The sequence below is a fragment of the Pteropus medius genome, unplaced genomic scaffold (genome assembly GCF_902729225.1).
Source record: "Pteropus medius unplaced genomic scaffold, Ma_sr-lr_union100, whole genome shotgun sequence".
Classification (NCBI taxonomy): domain Eukaryota; kingdom Metazoa; phylum Chordata; class Mammalia; order Chiroptera; family Pteropodidae; genus Pteropus; species Pteropus medius.
Window position 1 is genome coordinate 18,974,429 of NW_024354502.1, and position 21,968 is coordinate 18,996,396.

Here is a 21,968-nt window from a genome sequence, read left to right on the forward strand (position 1 = left end):
AAGTTTTCAAAAGAAAATGGAAAGTTTTATATCAATTAGAATTAGGTTTGGCTGTAAATAATGAGGCAGCTTAAATGAGGTACAATTATATTTTTCTCTCACAAAAAGAGGTCTGTGGTATGCAGTGCTAGACCCATGGGGGCTCAAAGGAATCAGGGACCTAGGCTCAGCGTGGCATGTCTCCCATTCCCAAGGTCACCTCATGACCCAATGGAATGCTGTGGCTCCAGCCATTACCTCCTCATTCCAGGAAATAGGAAGCAAAGAAGAGAAAGAAAGAACTCGATCATTCTTTTATAAGGTAACTTCCTGGATGCTTCCATGTCTCATTCATTTCATTTCATTGGCCAGAACTTAATCATGTAGATACTCTTAGCTGCAAAGGTAGCTGAGAAGTATAACTTTTATTCTCAGTGGGCATGTGCCCAGTTAAGTAAGAAGAGAAGAATGAATATTGGAGTTCTAAACTAAGAGTCTGCACTAGAGCTGGCTTTTTCCGTAAAATTCTCAAGTTTTAACACCATCACAGCCAAATAAACCATGTCTGCCATCTGGTTCAGCAGAGTTGAAAGTTTTATGAACCCTGCGTACAGGTGCAAATACGGATGGGATTCATTTCTGTGGCACGTGGGCAGCCAGTGATGGGGCTAGTGAGGGTCGTAAATGGGTCGTGACCATTAGCAGGGCTTAAACAGGAGTGTGTTCGGATAGTCTGGGAGGTGGGGGTGGAGTGGGAGCCCTGTGGGGTGGGCAGCAGGGAAAGAGCGATCAGGTACAGTTCTTCATCTGCACATCCAAGGAGCATTTGGGGCATTGGCAGAACGGGGAAGTCCCTGGGTGTCACGGCTTCCCTGACCATTAGGTCTTAGCAGCAATTCTGAGGGGTGCAATTTCAATCTCCTCTGAATTGCTCTTCTTCGTGACCTTCATCAAAGGTGCCCTGTCACTCTAGGTCAGGGTAACACTCTCTGGGGGGATAAGGAAGCCTGAGCCAGACGCAAACTCACAAGAGTTCACCAGCCCTCTCTAGTCACTGGTGCACCCTCTTAGACTTGGACTTGGCCTGGTCTGAGGCTCAGTGACAACTCCCCTCCAAGTGGCTGAGTCTCCCAGCCATGCTACACCTTCTTGCCGGGAAAGGCACCAGTTTATACAGTGGAAAAAGCACTGGGTTTGCAGACCAACTTCCTTAACTTGAATCCCTCCTTCATCAGTTACTGGCTGAGTGGACCATAAATACTTGTATAAGTGTAAATTGGGGCTAATAGTGTTCTCCTTACCTATTTCACAAGGCTTTTTGGAGGATTCACAGGAATCACTTATGTAAAAGGCCTTTACTTAAAAGAAAGAAAGAAAAAAATCCAAGCAGCTCTACATACAAATTTAAGGTTCCAGTAAAGATTCTCTGTAACTGTCCACGTTTGAAATTGATCACTTTATTGACACAGACTTTGCAATAGAAAGCATTATGCTAATAAGATAGTAAGAATCAATTTCTATATCATATACACATGAAAAAATTGCCAGATGAATTTATAACACAGTTTAACTTCTGGTCACTGTCTTGGTGAAATCCAGATAGATAGTTCTCAAGAAGAGAGGGGAGCCCTTTATTCTATTCTCCCCCAGAAGTGGGAAACTGTTTCTATATAAAACAGAGATACCCCTTCAAGTTGATAAATTCCAAACAACATGCAGCAGTTACGTGATGAGAAACAAAGTTGTAAAGAGAAACTAGGCTTAGTCCACGGCTGGCAGCACTGACTGGTGAAGGAACACCTGACACAAAACCACAATGCTCGTGCCCTGGGAGAGTGAGCCCTTGAACTTGAAGGAGCAACTCCCACCTTTGGTGGTGGGGGGCTCCTGCTGGGTTATACCTGTGGGGACGTAGGAGTCACAGGTTTTGCTTTTATTTTATTAAAAAAAAAATTTCAAAATATGAAGTTTCTGAAAAGCCCTTTCTCAAAGAATCACAAAATAACAGAGGTTTGGGAAAACTGTGGTTCTGTATATAGTTAAGTCTTATACAGTGATCAGGAGAACACCCAGATCTGGAATTTGAGACCTGTCCTGAATATGAAAGTGAGATTACACTGCGGGGCAATTCACAGCACACGCTATCACTCGGTGTCTCAGTCAGTCTCCTGTTATTAAGTCCACTGTGAGATTTAGGATATGCAATTGGGACTGGCCAGACTCCAAACCTCTCAGCATCTGCATGGCACCTGACACAGGGCTGACAATTAAAGTTTAATGAATAAATATACAATCTGCTGAAGAAAGTTAGGAAGCAAGGGAGGGAGGGATGGAGGGAGGGACACTGCCTGTTTGTGTTTGAGAAATAACAGATTTGGCAGGTAAGGAGGCAGAGTACCCGAATTGTAACCTGCTGATGTCAATTCTCCAGACCATGTTACATAAGCACACACCATCAGGCTGCCTATTTCTGCTAAACATGGAGTTTATTGGTATCGTTTGGTACAACTTTAGCCTTACCTTTCCCAAACCCAGGCATGTTAACAGTCCTTTACAAATCATGCTACAGTACTTTGGAGGAAAACACTTCCACCTTAACATGTTTAAAGAAATGCTAGAAAATTTTATTCCTAATGACATTTTTTGCCGCATCGGCTACCTGTTTTCTAACACAGTGCATGTCAACCTAATGTCGATGTGAATGCACACCTGCACACCCACCGGGCACTGGCTTTTTAAAGTGATCCCTTTGCAGATACAGAAATGACACAGCCCTGGGGCTGTGCACAGAGCGGGGAAGGGAGGCGCTGCGTCCCACCCGCCAACACGTTCTGGATTTTCTCCCTCTTGTAGCAGCGTCCAGTCTTTGATGAACGATTGCAAACGACCCGACTGAAGAGAGAAAGCACTGAAGAACACAAGCAAAAGGAACTGGAAAGCTATGAAAAACGCAGTATCTGGTTGAGCCTTGAGGGGCATCCTTGGTTAGATGCATTGAGCTGACAGCGATATTATGGTTCAGAGGCTGACAGGGACACCAGCATGGGGGGACGTTGGAGGCAGATGAGAAATGGGTGTGACTGCATCATAGAGACCATCTCCCAAGGACACGCTGTGGGTGTTGGTGGGGTGAGTTTGTGTGAAATTAGATCTGAACCTGCCTCAGACCAAGCTCAATAAGAATAACAGGGAGTTTCCTGTTTCTTGATTTCTCATATATCTGGCTAGAGAGTTGGGTGACAGCCAACTTTTAAATGAACACCGTAAGCTTCATGACGGTGGAAATAAAAATAAAAATGAACCAAAGAATAAGCTTGCCTGAAACAGTGCGCACTGCTGTGGCCGGGAGACGGTGGAGTGGGCGCGTGACTCTACCCTGGGAATCCGCCCGTTCTATTTTGTTTCATCAGCTGGCCTGTGGCTTGAGCTTACCACTTTTACATCAGACTAAACTGAAGGAGTTGCAAAGAGGCAAATCAAACTGCACATCTGCAGTTTATTTCCATATGTGAGCGCTGTGCCAATACATTTACGTGAAAAATAGGAGGCTGAGAATGTCCCAACAGCTCAGGCAGCCGTCGACTGCCAGGTAAGAGTCTCTCAAGGCACTCAGCAGCATTGGAGCTGCTCAGCGAGGGGCACCCACTTCCTCACAGTTCCTTGGTGGGATCCAGTAGGTGACGGGCACCAAAGAAGTCCATCTGCCCTTCTAGTTAAACACTCTGCTAATTGACGCAGTTCTTCGTGATTCTTCGACTTCTGTCCGCCTGCCGGATGCTGTCTATAACGTTAATAGTGACTTCTTTTGCCGACATTCGCTTGGCATCTCTTTTAGCCTGTAAAAAAGTTTAACACAGTGAATTGAGTTACTAGGAAATATGCGAAGGTCCTCACATCTGCATTAATTTCTTGAGATCCTTACACACACACACACATACGCACACAGAGAGGCAAGAATGGCCCATAAGAACGCACGCACATATGCTCCTTTTCATGGGTTTCTTGTTGAATCTCTAACACCAACCTAGCACCGAGCCTGGCATATAGTATGCTCAGTGAAGCATTGTCGAATGAATGAATGAGCTCTGATCCATCGATGGGTAATGTGAAAGGTTTCACAGTTGGTTTTATTAGAGTGGTTAGGCTTTGGGCTTTGGAGTCAGACAGACTTTGGTTTAAACACTGACTATGTAATTTCACGATGGGCAAATTTTTTCTAAAAAGTGGGGAATAATAATAGTATCTACCTCATAAGATTATTGTAAGGATTAAAAAGGTAATGCATGTAAGGTACTTAGCACAATGCTTGTCGTTAAATGAAATGAAAAAAAAAAAAGACTTGGTAAGTATAAGTAAAAAATAGGATAGATTATTCACTTCTAAGTGAAGATACACGAATGATGAAAGTCCAGATTTCATATTAAATACTAAAGCAGTGACTAAACCATAGGTTCTTCAACCACATGTGCCCAATCCCCCCACCCTCCCTAAAGAGGAAACAACTTTAACTAATGGGGGGCAATTCTGTGTCCATTCTATTCAAAGACATTGGCTTAGAGTGAGCATGAGACGTGCCTTGTGAGTCATCGCCATCGTGGATGGACAGCCATAGGTGCCGCCCAGTCCCCATTCCAGGAAGGACCTGTTTCCCAGCTGCAGGGAGTGCAACCAGTGAAGAGCCTCCAGTTGTCCCTCCAGAATGGCCTCGGCTGCAGAGAGCCACCTCACCCAGGGCCTTGCCCTTCCCAAGGTGGCCCAATGAGGAGGTACAAAGGCCTGGCCATTTGGCCCAAAGCAGGCCGGCTATGACAGGCCATTTGTCTTCACGGGTACGGTTGCCTGCATTGTGGCCCAACTTCTCCCTCCACCCACTCCTGCTCCCAGCCCTCCCTCCCACAGGCGTGGACAGGGCACTTCTCAAGGAACATCCTATAGAATGATATCTCAGAATCTGCTCCCTGGGAAACACGGTCGGTTGCAGGTCTGCAGGAGTGCCTCCCCATGCCGGATGGGAGTCTGCTGTTGATAGATGCGTCTTTTCATATGATATAGCCCCTTAACACAAGCTGACTACTTCATCCATAGTGCATCCAAAGGAACAGTGGACTGGTGCACCACTGGAGAAAAATAAATTGCTCTGTTGTCTTTATTAATAGATGACATGTGGGTTTCTAACATGTTACATAAGTCCTGTATAGAAGCTGCTGGCGACGCCGCTCTCAGATTCCCTTTACTTGGCTGATGCCTCCATCCCTCAACTGCTATGAGTCTTGGCTGCTAACTGCTCACATCAGCATCCTTCTTTTGAAAACTGCCCTCATCTGATTGGAGCTACCTCACCCAGAAATGCCACAGAGGTTACACCCTCATTCCTGGAGGCAGCCCAAAGCCAATGACTGATTGTTGGGGACATAAAAGGCTGGCTATTTTGCCTCAAGGAGGCATAAATTTATGCTGTCACTCATGCTGCTGGAGCTCACTGTGGAACTGGACTGAGGCTACACTGCAGCTGTTTGGCAGAGCTTCCATGTTTCCTGAACTTGGTTCTCTACCTCACCTTGCTTCCTGCTCCTTATGGGTTTCACCTGAGATTACTCCTTCAATCATTTCTTGCACAAGAATCCTCGCCTCAGGCTCTGCTTCCAGGGAACCTAAGATAATACTTTATGGGTGATTTGAAGGATGTTTAAGGATAATTTCGGCTATATGAAATTTTAGCCTTATCTTGATTTCATGAGGTAGGATTTCATTGTTTTCTTCATGTCCCCTAGCACAGTTCGAGACATAGCAGGATCTCAATTTAACTCTGGTTGAATAAACAGATGAATGAACGCATGGGCACCCCACTTTTTTGTCAGGCTACCCTTGCTTTAATCATCAGCATTCAATGCTGTCTAAGGATTCAGTCTTACACTCTGCACTTTCAAGCCTGAACTGGCACCTGGGCCTGCAGTGACTTCGATGGGTTTATTTTTCCCTAAAAGCAAAGAACTCATAAAGTCCCACAACCAATTTTGTTTCCTAAAGAAAACTGTAGTAATTATGAGGCTAATTCCATTTAATTTCCATTTCAAGTGTCACTGCATTAAAGCTTTGTGGACTGGGGCACAGAACAGACAGAGGCCTTATTGAAATGAGCCAAATTTAGGGCAGCGTTCCCATCAAACTGGTGGGCAGTGAGAGAGCTTTCCAGCATGGAAACGTAAATTTTCTGAACTGTCTAACTGCTTTTTCTTAGAGTTATTGGCAAGATTTCACGAAAGGTTATTAAAGGTTATACACAGAAAATGTTCTGCTCTATATTTCAGTCTGTTTTTCTAAGCTTAAAAATCTAAGCAAATATTTAGTTCTTGGCTGATTCTAAATTCCCCAACCTGTTTAAGTAAAGAGTCAAAGGCTACAAAACAGTCATGCCCGGAACAGCCACGGAATATGTGTGGTTTGAGTCTCAAGTACAACAGGGCAATTTCTTCGATCTGTATATCGAAAGCCTGCACAGTGGAGATGGTCAGAAAACAAGCTTTGGGGCCACAAAGACCTAGATTTAGTGCAAGGCTTTGCCACCGTTGGCTGTCACAAGACCTGCTGCTTTGACCTCTGAATCTCACTCAGTCCCCTTCTCTGATAATGGGGAAATAACACCTGCTGCTTTGGTCTCTCTGGGAGCATTATCCAGGCCACTCAGCATTACTCATCGGACGACCCACGTCTCCCACTTTGCCCAAGACTGACCTGTTTTAAAACTGAAAGTCCCACTTTCGGAGAGCCTCCCCAGACCCCTGCCAATCAGGACAGCTGGTGGCCCCAGTGACAGCCATTAACATTAATTCTATTTGCAAAATGATGTCTGTCAAACGTATGAAATTTAAATAGGTAACTTTCTTATTCTATTGAAACTATGACTACTGTTACTACGACTTCTAAATAACAAGACATTTGGATAAAGGACAAACTGGAGTTCTGTCTTCCTGTGATAAGCACAGAAGGTTCCAGGCCATACCTAATCCATTTTCAAATAATTACATTAAGAAAATTGAACAATTACAACAAGTGTATTTTCTTGCAAGTGTTTTATAAAAGGGAAGCTTTCAAACCTAAGGCATGGATGGAAAGGCACCTGCCCCTCTGATGGCAGCACGGATATTCAGGGGACCAGTCATTGCTGCAATCTAGTGACACCTTGGAAACCTCAGGTTTTAAGCCTGAGAAAGAAGGTGCAAAGAGAATTACAACGCCAGATTATTTTCTCTAGAAGTTCCGAGAAGTAGGTTGCTTTGCCCTCCTGTGACAAAAGAGCTACAGAGATACAAAGAACTATTATATATTTTGTTCCTCTGGGTCTATGACATTTCGTATGACATAGATATTTTCCCCTCTGATGTGATTTTGAACCAGCCAAAACCTTTTTATTGAAAATCTCGCCTCTTTATTTAATGACATGAAAAGAAAATGTGTCTTTATTGCAATTGCTGGCTTAAAAAAAAAAATCTTATGATTCTCGACTCGATGAGAGAAGCCTATTTGGCACCTTTCGCTTTTTTAGAGTGTCTGCTAGGTCAATCCTTCCTCCACTTCTAAAATTCTTGTTTTGTGAGTTTTATCACCATTGACTTGTTAATGGGCCACTTTTTATTTCTCACCCAGTTTTACAGCTTTTCAACTCTTCCCTTGCCTCATCTTAATTTCTGCAGGTTTAGTATTCTGTGAATCATAGATTTTAGTCCTCTGAATACTGCCTCTTTAATTAAAAGTAATTTATTGGCTGCCATTTCTCAGTGGTGACCAGATTGACTGTGATAACTTCCTGGCAGCCTCAAACCCAGATGGACTTGTTTCTCTCGGGGTTTAAAGTCAACGTCTCAGCTCATTCCCTGTGGAAGTGGGGACAGCCTGGCTACTCCAGGAAGGCCTGGGCTCAAGAGTGCCGCTAAATCTGCTCAGCCTTCTTTCACTTTCCACCACCATGGAGACAAAAATGTCCTCAGCTTTACTTTGACTCCACAAATATATCTATACCTAACACGGGGTTGCATGTTAGGTATAGATATATACTTATATACTTATATCTATATTTATATATATACTTATATACTTATATCTATACCTATATCTATATATAACTTTTCATAATTTCTTACAAGCAACGAAGAAAACAAAGCTTACTGAGATGATTTATCAGACACCGCTTTTTTTGTACAACTATTTATTTTATTTTATTTTAAAAGCAATACAGAATTATGGTAAAATAAATTTAAAGAGTAGAGAAGAGCACAGTGAAAAGCAATGCTTACTCCCCTGTTCTGGCCACTCTTATGCTTCTCCCAGATGTAATCACAGCAAACGGTTTCTTATATAATATGGCTGGGATTTCCTAAGCATATTCGAGCATAGATAGGGCCATCTTCTTCTCTCTCCTGATGCTCTACTTTCTTCCTGGTCCTCAACCAGGGTTTGGATTATATATCTATTTGCTTATTTACTTGCTTATTTCCTACATCCTCACCAGATTATGAATTTCAAGAAAGTAGGGGCCCCCAGTCTGTCATGTTCACCACAGTGTCCTCAGAGTCTAACTTAGTGCCTGTCACATAATAGACACCTAACAAATAATCTGATGAACACATGTGTAAATATAAACCTTCAGAGAGAAAAAAAAAAATCCCTGAGAACAGAACCTGTTTGATTTGTCCTGTCTAAACATCATAGAACTTTCCTACAGGGTTTCAGCTGTGCTTCTGGTTGATTGTTTCTTGCACCAACCCTGAGAGATGGCTGGAAATGTGACTGTGTTCCCTTTCCCAATGAGGCAGCTGAAGTCATTCAGGCCACACAATTTGCCCAAGGCCAATGTCAATACAGGTGGTGACCTGAACTGAAAATGGTGGCGGCAGATCCCACATCCAGCCTCCCACAACCGCCAAAGCTCAGCCTTGCTCCTCCATCACTTTGTTTCAGGTAACAGGAAGGAAGATCACGGGTTTGGAGGCAGACAGACCTGAGTTTGTATTCCAGCGCAGCCAAATCAGTACTCCCTGCGCCATGCTGCCCAATTCCTAACCTCTCAGGGCCTGTGTGCCCAGGCGGGGGGTGACGCTGCTGACCGCTTAGAGTTCTGAGGGTTAAAGATTACGCTATACATAATGTGTCTGGCTCATAGCGGACACACTGTAACATCTGAGAATGTTAGTTCTTGCCTCTACTCTGTCCTAAAAGATTAAAGACTAAGACTTGTCAGCTGCAATTCAAAACATTTTCCTTCTTTTCAGTCAAATTCCATTAAAGAGAGACAGAAAACAACAAACCTCTAGCTGATCCCGAATTCCATGGATTTATTTGCTGCTGTTTCATAAATTTTATAGCATTCATACGAGGCCGGTCAGGAAACATTTCATCTCAGCAAGTCTGCCAAGAGCCAGGTTGCCAGCCTCCAAAGGCATGGAACAGACCATGCCTCAGGCAAAACTCTCAAGAACTCCCCAAGCTTGGAGCAAATCCTGTGCAGACCACAGGCCTAAGCAAAGTACTCACTTAGGCAAACTTAGCCCTGAGTTTTTATCTGTCAGGTATCAAATAACAAAAGCAGGTGTTGCTTTGCAACTTGAACCTCAGATAGATCAAACACTAGGAAGGCAGTAGAACCTGCTTTAGAAAAGCAACTGGGTTCCCACAGAACAGTCATCAATCACATGACGGTGGCGCTGACTGGAGCTGTGGGAAACCTTTCTAACAGTGAAGTACTAGGCTGGTCTCATTTAATCAACATACAGCTGGTGAGGACCTACTAGGTGCATAACCCTGGAGGAGGCTCAGGGACAGAATGTGAAGAAAAAGAAGGAGGTTTCTGCCATGAGAGGATTCTAATCGAATTGTTTTTTTCTGCAGATCCTTCAGATAAATAGTGAGTCTTGCAATTCTTCATCTACATAAGACAGCAGCCGATATACACATGCTTGTGGAAATCACCACACACACACACACACACACGCACACACACAGGTCCCACATCCCTATACTGCCAGGCTCAAACTCGTGAGCACATCCAAGTACCCTTCAAAGAGGCCTCCTTTTCTTTGGTTTTTTCCAATAGTTTCATTTAATTTTTCACCTCTTTTAATGTCTTGTTTTTGTTTTTCTAGAAGAAACTCATATTTACTTTTCAAACTCTTCGCATATATCTCATATTACTGCCACCTAGGAGGAATTCTGGGCTGGCCCTAGCCTCTTCCCTGGGTCAGGCCTCCCTCTCTGGCCACAGACATTTCTGTGAGGCTTCACCTATCTTTCCTGGACTGGACCAAGTCTTGCCAACAATCAGACACTGGGGAGAAAGGGGAGGGAGAGCAGGAGGAGAAAGCTCTTTAGCTGAGAATGAGTCCAGGCATTGACTAATTCCTTTAGCTTGGTCTGGTCACTTTGCCAAGAATAATAAAGTAAGATGCAGCTTCTAAAGAGATTCATTGCAAGGCTAGCCACATACTGAGAGCTTTGTCTGCTTAGAGCTATATCCATATATAATTTCTACCCTGGCTGAATGCTTCAGGTAGTTCTGGGAGGAAAAAAAATAAGAGTCCTAAGCCTGAGGAAATGGCACATTCTGGTTGGAAGCAGCCCTGAGTTCCTGAACAATTAATTAGCAGGAGAGAACTAGCAGCTACACAGCTTCTTCTCGTGTTGTTTGTTGAGCCCGGGAAAGGAGCTGGGGGAAGGAGACCCAGTCGCTGATTTATCAGGCGAAGTCGAAAAGGTCCCAAGTGAATAGGGTGCCACGGAGAAAGAGAAAGAGCTCTGCATAGGGACGGTCAGTCCAATTTGTGAAAGTTCATTTTCATCACATTCTTTTTGCCAGTTAGCACCTATCAACACTGGTTATAAGACAAGGCCAGAGGGAACTAAAAGAAAAAAGATACAGTTTTTTTCGGTGGGGTATAAAGTGGAGAAAGGCTCAGAACATGAGATGCCGTAGTTCACAGCCATTAGCAACATTAGCTGCCCTTTGTCATCGTTCAGAAAGTGATTTGAACTGTGGGGCCATTTATCTATGTCAAATAGAGTAGGTGCTATCCCCTACTAGTGGCCTTCTACTTCCTTCATAGCACCATTCTGAATCTATAAATACTTTGTTCGTTTATTTTATATGATCTGACTCCCCATCCTCACTCTCATTAAAATTGGCAGCTGAGCAAAGGACACTCATGCCTCTTCCACGCCTGAATCTTTGGCACTAGAACAGGGCCTGGTACCTAGACGGCGCTCAGTAAATGAGCTTTCGATAGCCTTTAACACCCAAACTTGTTTCGTAAACCTGAATGGGGATGCTGCAGCAGGCACACACGTAAGGATGCATGCTCCACGAACGGGTTCTTCTGGAGAAGGAAAGCTTTAAAAAAAAATGGCCTGATGATCTACAGGGAAATGCTGTGAAATTCTAATAGGTCGTCTTGAGGGATGCAAAAGAAGACGGGAGGTGGCGAATGGATACTGCCTGAGCCGGACACTGAAAATTCAGGAAGCTTTAGCCCAGAGTATAAGAGACAGCCTAGGAAGAAACAGTACGTCAAAGGCCCTGGAGAATACAGAAAGAAAACTAATTTCTTTGGATAGATTCTAGTCAGCTGTGTTGCCATGAGATAGCTCTACTGACAGAAGCTTCAGTCAGAGGCAAACTTGTCTTGTAAACTGACACTTTAGATATAAAACCTTTGCCATGGCCTTTCAGGGGCCTGAGACATCTGCTAGCTGGTGAGGTCTCAGGATAGAAAGGCCACTGATGCATTTCGACAACAGTCTGAACACTTAAAACTGAAGTTATCTGCTTCCTGATCTTATTTTGGAAATAGTTACAACACAGCCATTGTTCACTGAATTGTGAAAACAAAAGCTGCAGGGAAGACTTATCAGCACGCACCATCTATGCTGTAGTGCTGCGTGGGTCAGGAGTGTTGGTCTTCACTGCCCTGCGACACAGTTTGAACTGGCTTCGCTCACCCCATTTTAATTATGACACAGCTCTCAGAGTGTATGTGAGTGTGGTGTGAGGAGTGCTTTCCTTAGCTATCTCTGAGTCTCCATTCTCACCTGTAAACTGGAGACAGTGATATCAACATTTTAGAGTCATTATGAGGATTAAGTGAGATAATATAACAAAATGCTTAGCACCCTATGCTGTGCCTAGAGGGCTGCTATCACAGGCCTAAGGAAGAAGAACTAAGTACAACTAATAGGCCTTAAATTCTTATGTCTCATAACCAGAACTCATCTGCTTCCGGTTAGCATGTAAAGCGGTGTAACCACTTTGGAAAATTATTTATTTGTCAGTATCCATAAAGTCGCATATATCCCCATTCTATGAAACGGCAATTCACTCCCAGGTATAGATCCCAAAGAAGTAAATGCCCACAGAAGGGCGTGCACAGGAATGTTCCACAGAAACAACGACGGATGACTGGATAAAGAAGATGTGGTACATATATCCAATGGAATACTACACAACCATAAAAAGATGAAATATTGCCACTCGTGACAATATGGATGGATGTTGAGAGTATCATGCCAAATGAAATAAGTCAGATGGAAAAGGACAATAACTGTATGATTTCATTCATATGTGGGATATAAAACAGAAAGCACAAATGAACAAACCAAACAAAAAAAATAAACTCATAGATGTGGACAACAGAATGGGTGGTTACCAAGAGGAAAGGGGGTGGGGGGAGGATGCAGAGGGCAAAGGCAGTCAAGCGTATGGTGACGGAAGGGGACCAGACTTTGGGCAGTGAGCACACTAGGGAGTATACGGATATTGTATTATAAAGTTGTACACCTAAAATTTATATAGTGTTATGAACCTATGTTACCCTAATAAATTTAACTAAATGTTTTTTTAATTAAAAAAAAAATACACATACAGACCAAAAAAAAAGTTAACAGCCATATTGTTCACAATAGCCTCAAACTGAAAACAACCCAAATGTCCTTCCAGTAGATTGGTTAAATTGGGCTATAGTGATGTAATGGAATGCACATAACAATGAAAATGAGGAATTTTTGCAACTCACAACATGCAGGATTCTTGCCAGCATGATGCTGAACACAAGAAGCCAGACACAAAAGAGCATATGCTGCATCATTCCATCTATAAAAACTTCAGAAATAAAACTGGCTTACAGTGCTGAATGTCAGGAAAGTTGTTGTGTTGTGGGGGGCAGAAGGTGACAGGGGAGGGGCACAGATGGATTTGTGGGCTAGTGATAATGTTCTATGTCTTCATATGGAAGATGGTTACATGAGACTGTCGTCACCTTATAAAAAGTTATTGAACTTGAGACTTGTGCATTTTTATGTATGTATGTTATATAGTTGGTAGATTGCGTTACTGCTCCTAATTCTTAGCTGTGTCTCCACTGGGGACACAGGATATTTCCTTGTCCTACTGATGTAGAGCTTGTTCATGTGATTTGCTTTGGCCAATAAGAGTTTGGTTGATATGATGTAAGCAGAAACATAAAATGTGTTTGAGTAGTTCGGTTTTGCCCTCTTGAGTTTCTGCTGTCAGGGAAGAAAAAATTTTCCTTCTACTCTTTTAAGTTCTTCTGGCTAGTTTAAGAATTAAATTGACATGACATGGATTAACAGGAGAAAATTAAGTTTAATTTCATACCTATGGAGGTCTCATAGATATGGAACCTAAAGAAATGACCAAAGCAGATAGATTTTATACATTTTAGACAAAGAAACCATAAATTTGTGAGGAATTGACATGACAAAGAAACTTAGGCTTGGGTGTTTAATTAGTGAAGAATCTAAGCAGAGTTTTTTTTTACACAGCCCTCTCAGCCCTGAATTTTTTATCTCTGGCAATAAGGATGTCTCTCCAGCTCCTGGTGAGCTGGGAGGGCACCTTTCACACAGGAGATTTATTTCCTGCTTTCAGAGAGACAAAGGATGGTCAGAGTGCCTTTTTGCTCCAGTTGTTTCTTCAGTAACTTTAATTCAAAATAATACACCAAAGTGGCATAGTTTGGGGCAGCCTGCCCTGATCCCCAGCACTATCATAGTTCTGAGAAGGATATACCTCAATGCTGCTGCTCTTTTGGCCTGATTCCCAGAATAATACACGTGGAGAAGATTCAGCCTGGAGCCTGAAGCTGGCCTAGCCCATGCAAGTTGCAGCTGATTGCAAGGAGTGAAAAAGATCATTGTTTTAAGACACTGAATGTTGACGTGCTTTGTTATACAGCATTATTATGAGAATAGGTGACTAATACATTATTCTTCAATAAAAAGGCACTTTAAGATCTCTATGCTCCTCTTTTCTAATAGTTACCTGTTTCAATTTAGTTACTGACATCCACCTCCAGCACTTAAATGGCTTATTCATGTCATATAAATGAACTTCAGCTTCCTTGTCTATAAAATGGGGATAATGCTTATTTCACAATGCTCTTGGGAGGATTTAATGAGCCAGAAGACCTAAAAGACTCTGTAAATTGCAAAACACAATTTTAAAGTGATGGATGATGGGGGCAGGAAGTGAGGTGGGAAAGCAAGTGTGTGGATCATTCCACACATAAGGCAAAGTTCCTTCCTCCGTCCGTGGCCCGTCCTGGCTCAGAGCGTGAGGGCACAGTGGGAGCAGGAGGGGACAAATGTCAGGGCCTACACTAGAGCACTCACCAGGCTTCTGAGCACAGTTCTGTGGGGCCCAGACTGCCTTGGGAGATGGCAATGATTAGGCATCTCAAAGACCAGCTTATGCACAGGCAAAGTAGGGGATACAGGACCCTAGGAAGGCCACTGCTACCCTTAAATCTATCCTCTACACATTGCCTTCTACGGTGCTAAAGGGCCATTATCAGTCTTTCATTTAATTGTGTTACAGTACTGTGTGCCTAACCCTCCCCTGCTAATGCTTACTGCCTTTCTTATGGCACTTCTCAGTTACAAAAAGTAGGACCATCTGTTCTCTCATTTTGGTATTATTTCCATCGTGTAGATAAGAAACCTGAGGCTCTGAAAGATTAAGTGATTCCTGCAAGGCTACTTAGTTAATGAGTGTTAAAGCTGAATGTGCAACAAGTTTTTTGACCAAAGCTTAGAGAGGTAACTCACTGATGCGAGCAAGAATTCCATCATTAGATCTTCAGAAAGCAGGTGGCATTGGCCTAAGAAGACAGGACCAGTAAGTTTTGACAGCAGATGGGGGCAAAAATGGGCTTAAAGCATTGGGGGAGCAGTGGACTGTGAATGGGGAGGGGCAAGGGGACAACGAGGAAGTGGGAAGGAGGGATGGCGTGAGAAGAGGAACGGACGCAAAGCCTGAGCTGGCCTGCTAAGCGCATTTGTTCCCATGGAGAAGCCAGGGCAGTGGCAGGAGCACCTCCCAACAATAGCTCTGGGAGGAAAGAAAGGATCAGAAAGGATGCCAGCTAGACCAGGGACACTGCAGCCCTGTCTCCTAACAGCAACAGTCGGGCTGCCACCACATTCCGCAGTCTCCAAGAGCCCCTCTTGGGAACTCTCACACTGCCCACCTAGTTGGAAGGGCTGAGATAAAATGCCAGGCTTGTCTCCTGCCACACTGGTCTTCTCTCCCCTTCTCTGCCTACCTCCCACCCTGCAACCTGAGACTGGCCATCTGCGTGGCCTAAGACTGGCTCCTGTAACCAGCACAGTCCTCATCATCAAGATGGTTAATGCTGACACAGAAAAGGAGATTCCTGAACAAAGCTGTATTTAAGCAAACACACACTTCCTTTAGAGTGCAATATCAAGGACCCATTTCTGCTAATTAAACAAAACATGGCGACCCTCAAGGCAGGGGTTGCGGTAAGGGTGGGGTCTTGCTATTTTGTTTGCAATCATTTTCACATGGGCGAGGCAGAGAATTTCTGTCGGCGAGGGGAACCTTCCCTGACCCTTCCCTGGGTACAGTCTCGGCTTGGCCCTGCGCTGGAGCCAGCGTCTCTCCCTTTCTCCAGTCCCAAGTCAGTTCTATGGCTGTGACCTACCTCTGTGGTCCGAAGGCCATTCTGTTTCTGGGTCAGAGAGCCTGAGCTGAGGCTCTGAGGATTCGGGCACTGGGTCCCACAGCTCATCTTCTCTGGGTTGGATATCCCACCTGGGGCTGCAGGCCGGGGCACACCATTGGAAGACAGTCCATCCTCCAGCACACCTGGGGGAGGGAAGCAGAGGATGGCACCAGAGTCTTGCACAGGACAATGACTACAAACAATCCCCAAGAGTGTGAAAAAAACATAGCCAAAAAGAAGAGTCACCAGATATCCTACCATCTTTCTTGTAAGAACATGTGTGTTTACAAAAATGATATTTAAATAAAAAATAATTTTGTAATCTGAAATTTTTACTTAAGAATATATCGATGGCATTTTACCATGCCATTAAATATTCTGCCACATGATTTTTCACATATAGTCTGCTACTGGGTGGATGTGTCACCATTTATTTTACTAATCCCCTCTAGTTGGATATTTGTTTTCACTTTCTCAAAATAAATGTTACTGCGATGAAACTCCTTGTGGTTAAAGCTTTGACTCTTAATGACTTCCTTAGGATGAATTCCTAGAAGTGGGATCATTGATTTGAAGGTTACACAGTTTTTCCCATAATTCTATCTCAAGATGTTCGACTGAGTTCCTCCCATAACAAATGTCAAGAAATGATAGAATAAAGTCTAAATAAATACCCTTTCTGAAACACAAGATGAGGACTACGATGACAGATTCAGGGATAAGAGCATCTGACTGGAAAGAGAAGCCTGCATGAGGCACGAGGGGCAGCAGCAAGCGGGAGGCGAGAGGCAAAGCAGACGGAGGCTCTGTGACGCCACGAGAAGGCCAGGGCCAGCCGTGCGTGTTGGTCATTCTCTTCCTCCGCCAGCTCGGGCCAGTCAGCAACGATGGAGCAGTCTACGAGGGTGGGATATTGTGATAGAATAATAAATATCTACCTGGTCTTTGTTCCCAGTTCCTGGCCCAGAGCTCCTAAAACCTTCTAACAATTTCCTAAATGATGGAGGTAATAGCAGCATCTTTTGTTATAACATTGGTCTTTGCTCCTGGTACATGACACAGAGCTCCTAAATCCCGTGGAATTCTGTGAATCTTAGAATAAATGTAAGTAAAGTGTTCCTGAGTTCTGTGCGTCATTCTAGCAAATTATCTGGCTTACTCAGAACTCAAAAAAGAGTGAAACCTCAAAATGAAATAGATTATCTACTACAATAGATGACTGGCTAAAGAAGCAGTGGTACATATATATACAATGGAATATTACTCAGCCATAAGAAGAGATGAAATACTGCCATTTGCGACAACAGGATGGACCTCGAGATAATCATGCTAAGTGAAATAAGCCAGATAGAAAAGGTTGCCTATTGGTTAATTACGTGTGTGTGTGTTTTTTTATTGTCAAGTTCATTTGCCTATCTTTCCTTGGGGGTGTTTGCCTGGGTTTGCTTTTAATCAAACTTAAGTAAAACAAACAAAATCCTTTCCCAGAGGGTTAAGAAATAATTTGCCACGAGGCGAGCCTCAGAAGCGCAGTGTATCTGATATAATAAAGGAGGGAGGGGTGGTTGACTAAGCAGAGTTGATGAGGCTCCAGTCCTAACACAGCTGTGGAAGAAGTGATCTAAAGGACTCACATGTCCACATGTCATCCATCTGCTCTGCAAACTGCTAAGAGATTCTCAACTGTGGCCACGGGATAGAAATCAGAATTCAAATCGACTCAAAGTCACAATAGAAAATGCTTGGTCCGGAGTTTCCAGATTGGCCGGCCATAGTACACAGGGGCACTGTGGATGGGTTCCAGATGTGCAGAGAGATGGATTCCTTCAGTTAGGCTCACCCCAAATCTTTGTGCCCTGCTTCCTCTTCCAGTAGGCAATCTATACCCCTTCTCTTCCCATTCCCCTTTCATCCTATACCAGAAGGGCCTCAAATGCAGGTGTAAGCACACTCCAGTACACAATTCAATCTCTATCTCCACTGCTCCCTGCAAACAGCTGCCCCTTGGCCGAGGGGTGTGCAAACCTGGAGAGTGAATTAAGAGAAGAGGCTCATGAAGTACCCTAGAAACGGTCACGATGTGATTTGGGCTGGTAATTCCAGGGTCCTGACACACACATAAGAATCTATAATAGAGCTTCTCAGTGTGGTTCAGGGATGAAACTGTTGTGACCAGTCTGCTGTGGGTTAAGCGTGAAAACAACGCAAGCACTTAGAAGTTTCTATGGCAACTATGACATTGCTGGAACGTCAAGGGTGAACTTGTCTGACTGAACTTCTCAGATTAAATAAGGTATAGACCAGTTTGGTGCTGTCAACTCAAGTGGTGTGCTTGTGTGTTAGTCACTCATGGTAGGGCCACATACATGTCTGTGATGGACTGGGGAAAGAAAAAGCAACCGGTCCTGAAGGAGGGCTGGGGGATTTGGCGGTTGTGTTCCCTTGGCCCCTAGATAATTTGCCTTGGGGGCAAGAGGGAGCCAAGGGGGGCGGGATCTAAAACACAAGACCAAAGCAGAGACTCAGCTAAATTCAGTCTAGGGTGGAACTGCCTTCTACCCTTGAAGCTGCTGAGCGTGACTCAAGGCTAGCTAGTGCTAACTTGGCTGTTACCCACAGTGTGCCATATGAATGCTACCTTTTTCTTTTTTTTTAACTCTTTAAAAACTCTCTGTTATAGATTTACTTGATATTTAAACTGAGTCTGAAAGTTCAGACCTACATGTATAGATTGCTTCATGGTTGTTAGAGGCAAATATCACCATTTTCTAAGTGTGTCATGACTGGATACCTGGGTTGAGGGTGGGTAAGGGGTTCTGCTGAGCCATCCACTGACTGCACCATGGTGCTTCCAGCCTGGATGGGTATGGCCACCACCTTGTCCCACTCTGAGATACTTTAAGATGTGTACTTGACCCCAATCCTCCCCACGGCCATGGCCAGACCCCTGTGGGGCTTAGAGGACACGGAACACAGCTCCCTTTCCCCTCCCCCATCATGTAACCCAGTTTCTGACCCAAGAGGAGGGCAGCAAGGTGGGAATGAGAGTTAGAGACATCCAGGGCCAGGGCTGGGGCCAAGCAGTAGAGAACACACCCCACAGAGGCAGACAGACAACAGGACGTGGGACCAAGCATCAGTCAGAGTGCCAAGCCCCTGGTATAAGTTTCGATGTTCCATCAGACTTCACTTACAAAACATAAATTCAGAGGTAAAATTAAGGATTTCAAGCTGGTGTCTGCAGAGCACTAAATCCTAAGCACAGGGACCCTCCTGAGCCTGGCAGGCTGGGTGCAGCGGCACTTGCTGCACACCCATGAAGCCTCTAACACCTGACAGAGATCAAGGCAGAGCTGCTGTGGCTGAGGTGCAAAGGGCCAGTCCTTCCCTCTCTAAAGCCCTCCCCCGCATTCCCTGGGCATCTCTGCTGAGCTTCAGGGCTCTTAGAAACACAGATTGAAGATCACTCAATTGGTCTGGTGTTTTGTTTTCATTGGTGGCTGAACAAAAATTAAAACTCTGGTTTCTTAATCCCCATTCCGGGGACCTCCTCATCTATTAAATGAGAATAACATTTCCTTCTTCATAGGGCTATTATAAGGATTAACTGAGACACCATAGATAGTCTTACAGTGTTTGGCACATACATTGTACTTATTATTATTTATGGCCCGACACCAGTCGCCTTGTCTCCTTGTGCTGCCTCTGTGCATTAGCTACATTACTTACATTCTGGATTTATTAGTCCCACATTCGGCGTCCCCAAAGTGCTTAACGACTGGCTCACTGAGCTTGTTAACAAGCCGAGGAGCTCTGATGACATGCAAAGAAACAGGGCTGGGCTTGGGAACTGGCACTGCCAAAGAGTGAGCAGGGGCCATCTGCTCGGTGGGGTCAAGAGACCACTTTGGGAGGTCAGGAATATGGGGTCATTTACTGTTACTTCGGCCTGCAACAAACCAGGTGATTTTGCTGTGTGGATTTAACTGAATTTGTATTTTCTAATTCTAAAAATAATAGGCTCAATGTTAGAAAACTTGTAAAACTATAGAAAAGCACCAAGGAAAAATAATTTTTACCTCATTACCCAGAGATATCACTGTTAAAAGGAGGCATGTGTTCTTCCAGCAGATGCTACTGGTGCTCAACCACGTCCACTCGCCCGACTCCTGCACCCATCCCCCAGCTATCGTGGATGTTGGTTCACACCTGCCCCCTTCTCCTAAGGCTTGCCCTTGGCTAAAGGAAACCCTCTCACCAGGAGAGACTGGCCACTTATATCAGGGGCAGCCGGTGGCCAATGATCAACTATAAGTATATGTGTACAGGAGAGAAGGGAGTTGTATAACAGCCCAGTCCCCTCACCTCTGAACAGCACAATTTCTGTCCCTTCATTCCGAAGCAACCCATGGGATCAGGCTGAGGCTAGACTAATTCTGAAGCCACATCTTTGCCCAGCTCCTTCTCCTGGCCCCCTCTGCTTCTCCCACTCCCTCCCTCAGTTCCCCTATCAGGGTGGTCTCTAGAAGTCGCTTGCATAAAATCCCTATCTCAGGCTCTGCTTCTAGAGAACTGAATCTAAGACAGTGTATGCCAGGTGTATTCCTTTTGCCCCTCCACACTCACTCTCCTCTCCTCTCTACCCTGTTCTGTCTCAGGACACTGACCTGAATGTACCATATCAACAGGCTCCCTTGCCCCCTGGCTTCTAGTTGGATTTGCAGTAGCAGACTGAGGTTGGGTCTTTACTCCTTTGGTTCCTTCCTTGTAGTGTGGCCATGGGGGCTCTGTGTTCTCTACATACTCTTCCACCAGAAGAGAGCGCAGAACCCAGAGAAACCCAAGCGATTGTGTAATGAGGAGATTCCTGATGACTTCAGGGAGAGCTCAGAGGAGTAGTGGGAACAGAGGATAGATGGCAGGTTGCTGAGGAGGGAGTTATGGATGTGGAATCAGTCAGGATTCTTCGCTGTAAGCAACAGAAATCGACTCCAGTAAGTTAAAATAGAAAAAGAATTCTTTTAAGCGATGTGGGAAGCTCACAGACTTTCTGAGAGGGCTGGAGGTTGATGCGTGGAAGCTATCTATGAAGAAGCAATGTCCCAAATCCCTCCATGGAGCCTGTCCCACAAACCCCCTGACACTGCTGCTATGCTTATTCTAAAAAGTTATGTAGTTTTCTGACATTCAATTTTAATTGCGTGTCCTGAATTTTACTGGCAACCTCCTGGGTTTCAAGTGCCCAGTCTGGGGGAACGCTGTTGTGAAAGCTGCACTGTACGAGACCCTGAGCTCCATCTGCATCTGTGCCCCTTGCTACCCTCTCAGGCCTGGTTGGTGAGAAAATGACCCTTATTTTATAGGAGAAGAAACTGAAGTTCAACCAAGGTTCTGTATTTTTCCAAAACTATGGTCTTAGCAAATAGTTACATTTCCCTAGAGGACAAGCTCCCACGTAGGTGACTTTCAAATTTTAGTATGCGTGGGACTTGCCTGAGGTGTCTGTCAAAATGCAGATCTTTATACCCAGCCCCTAAAATTTCAGCTTCAGTAGGGGCCTGAGAATATGCATTTTCCCAAATTTCCTCTACCCCATTTTCCACCCTCTGTGATTCTGAGCCAGGGAACTATTAAGACCTCACTTTGAGGTTTCAACGACACTCATGCGGGTTTTGAGGGTTATATGCAAAATGCCCATCTATTTCTTTCCGCCGTGAATTCTATAGTAGTAAACTGAGGGACATTTGTGTGCCCCTAAGGTATGTCTTTTTTTGGACACTCTTCACAAAATGTTCATTCTCTCTAGAAGACAAGCCAAATCACTGACTTTGCCAAAGATAGAAAACAGCTGTGTCCAATGCTTGCTGACAAATTGTAACCAGTGACTTCTTGCCAAAGTTTCTTGCTCTTTTGAAAATGAAGCTGGGAGGGGGGCAGATCTTAAAAATTAAAAATGAACCA

The 21,968-nt window shown here is 44.3% G+C and overlaps 1 protein-coding gene across 2 annotated transcripts in view; it reads right to left on the bottom strand.

Annotated features, from left to right (window-relative positions):
• Window positions 1-2,446: 2,446 nt before the first annotated feature.
• The window catches only part of BAALC (BAALC binder of MAP3K1 and KLF4), a 94,755-nt gene continuing 75,233 nt past the window's right edge, over window positions 2,447-21,968 (bottom strand). Inside the window, exons 2-3 of one of the 2 annotated variants that reach the window (XM_039853605.1) lie at window positions 15,987-16,150; window positions 2,447-3,815 (exon numbers count right to left, since the gene is read on the bottom strand). In XM_039853605.1, coding sequence (XP_039709539.1) covers window positions 3,705-3,815; window positions 15,987-16,150 — 275 coding nt within the window. In that variant the 3' untranslated portion in view covers window positions 2,447-3,704. Of the gene's footprint in view, window positions 3,816-15,986; window positions 16,151-21,968 lie in introns of those variants that run through there. The other variant, XR_005650853.1, reaches the window with a different exon arrangement.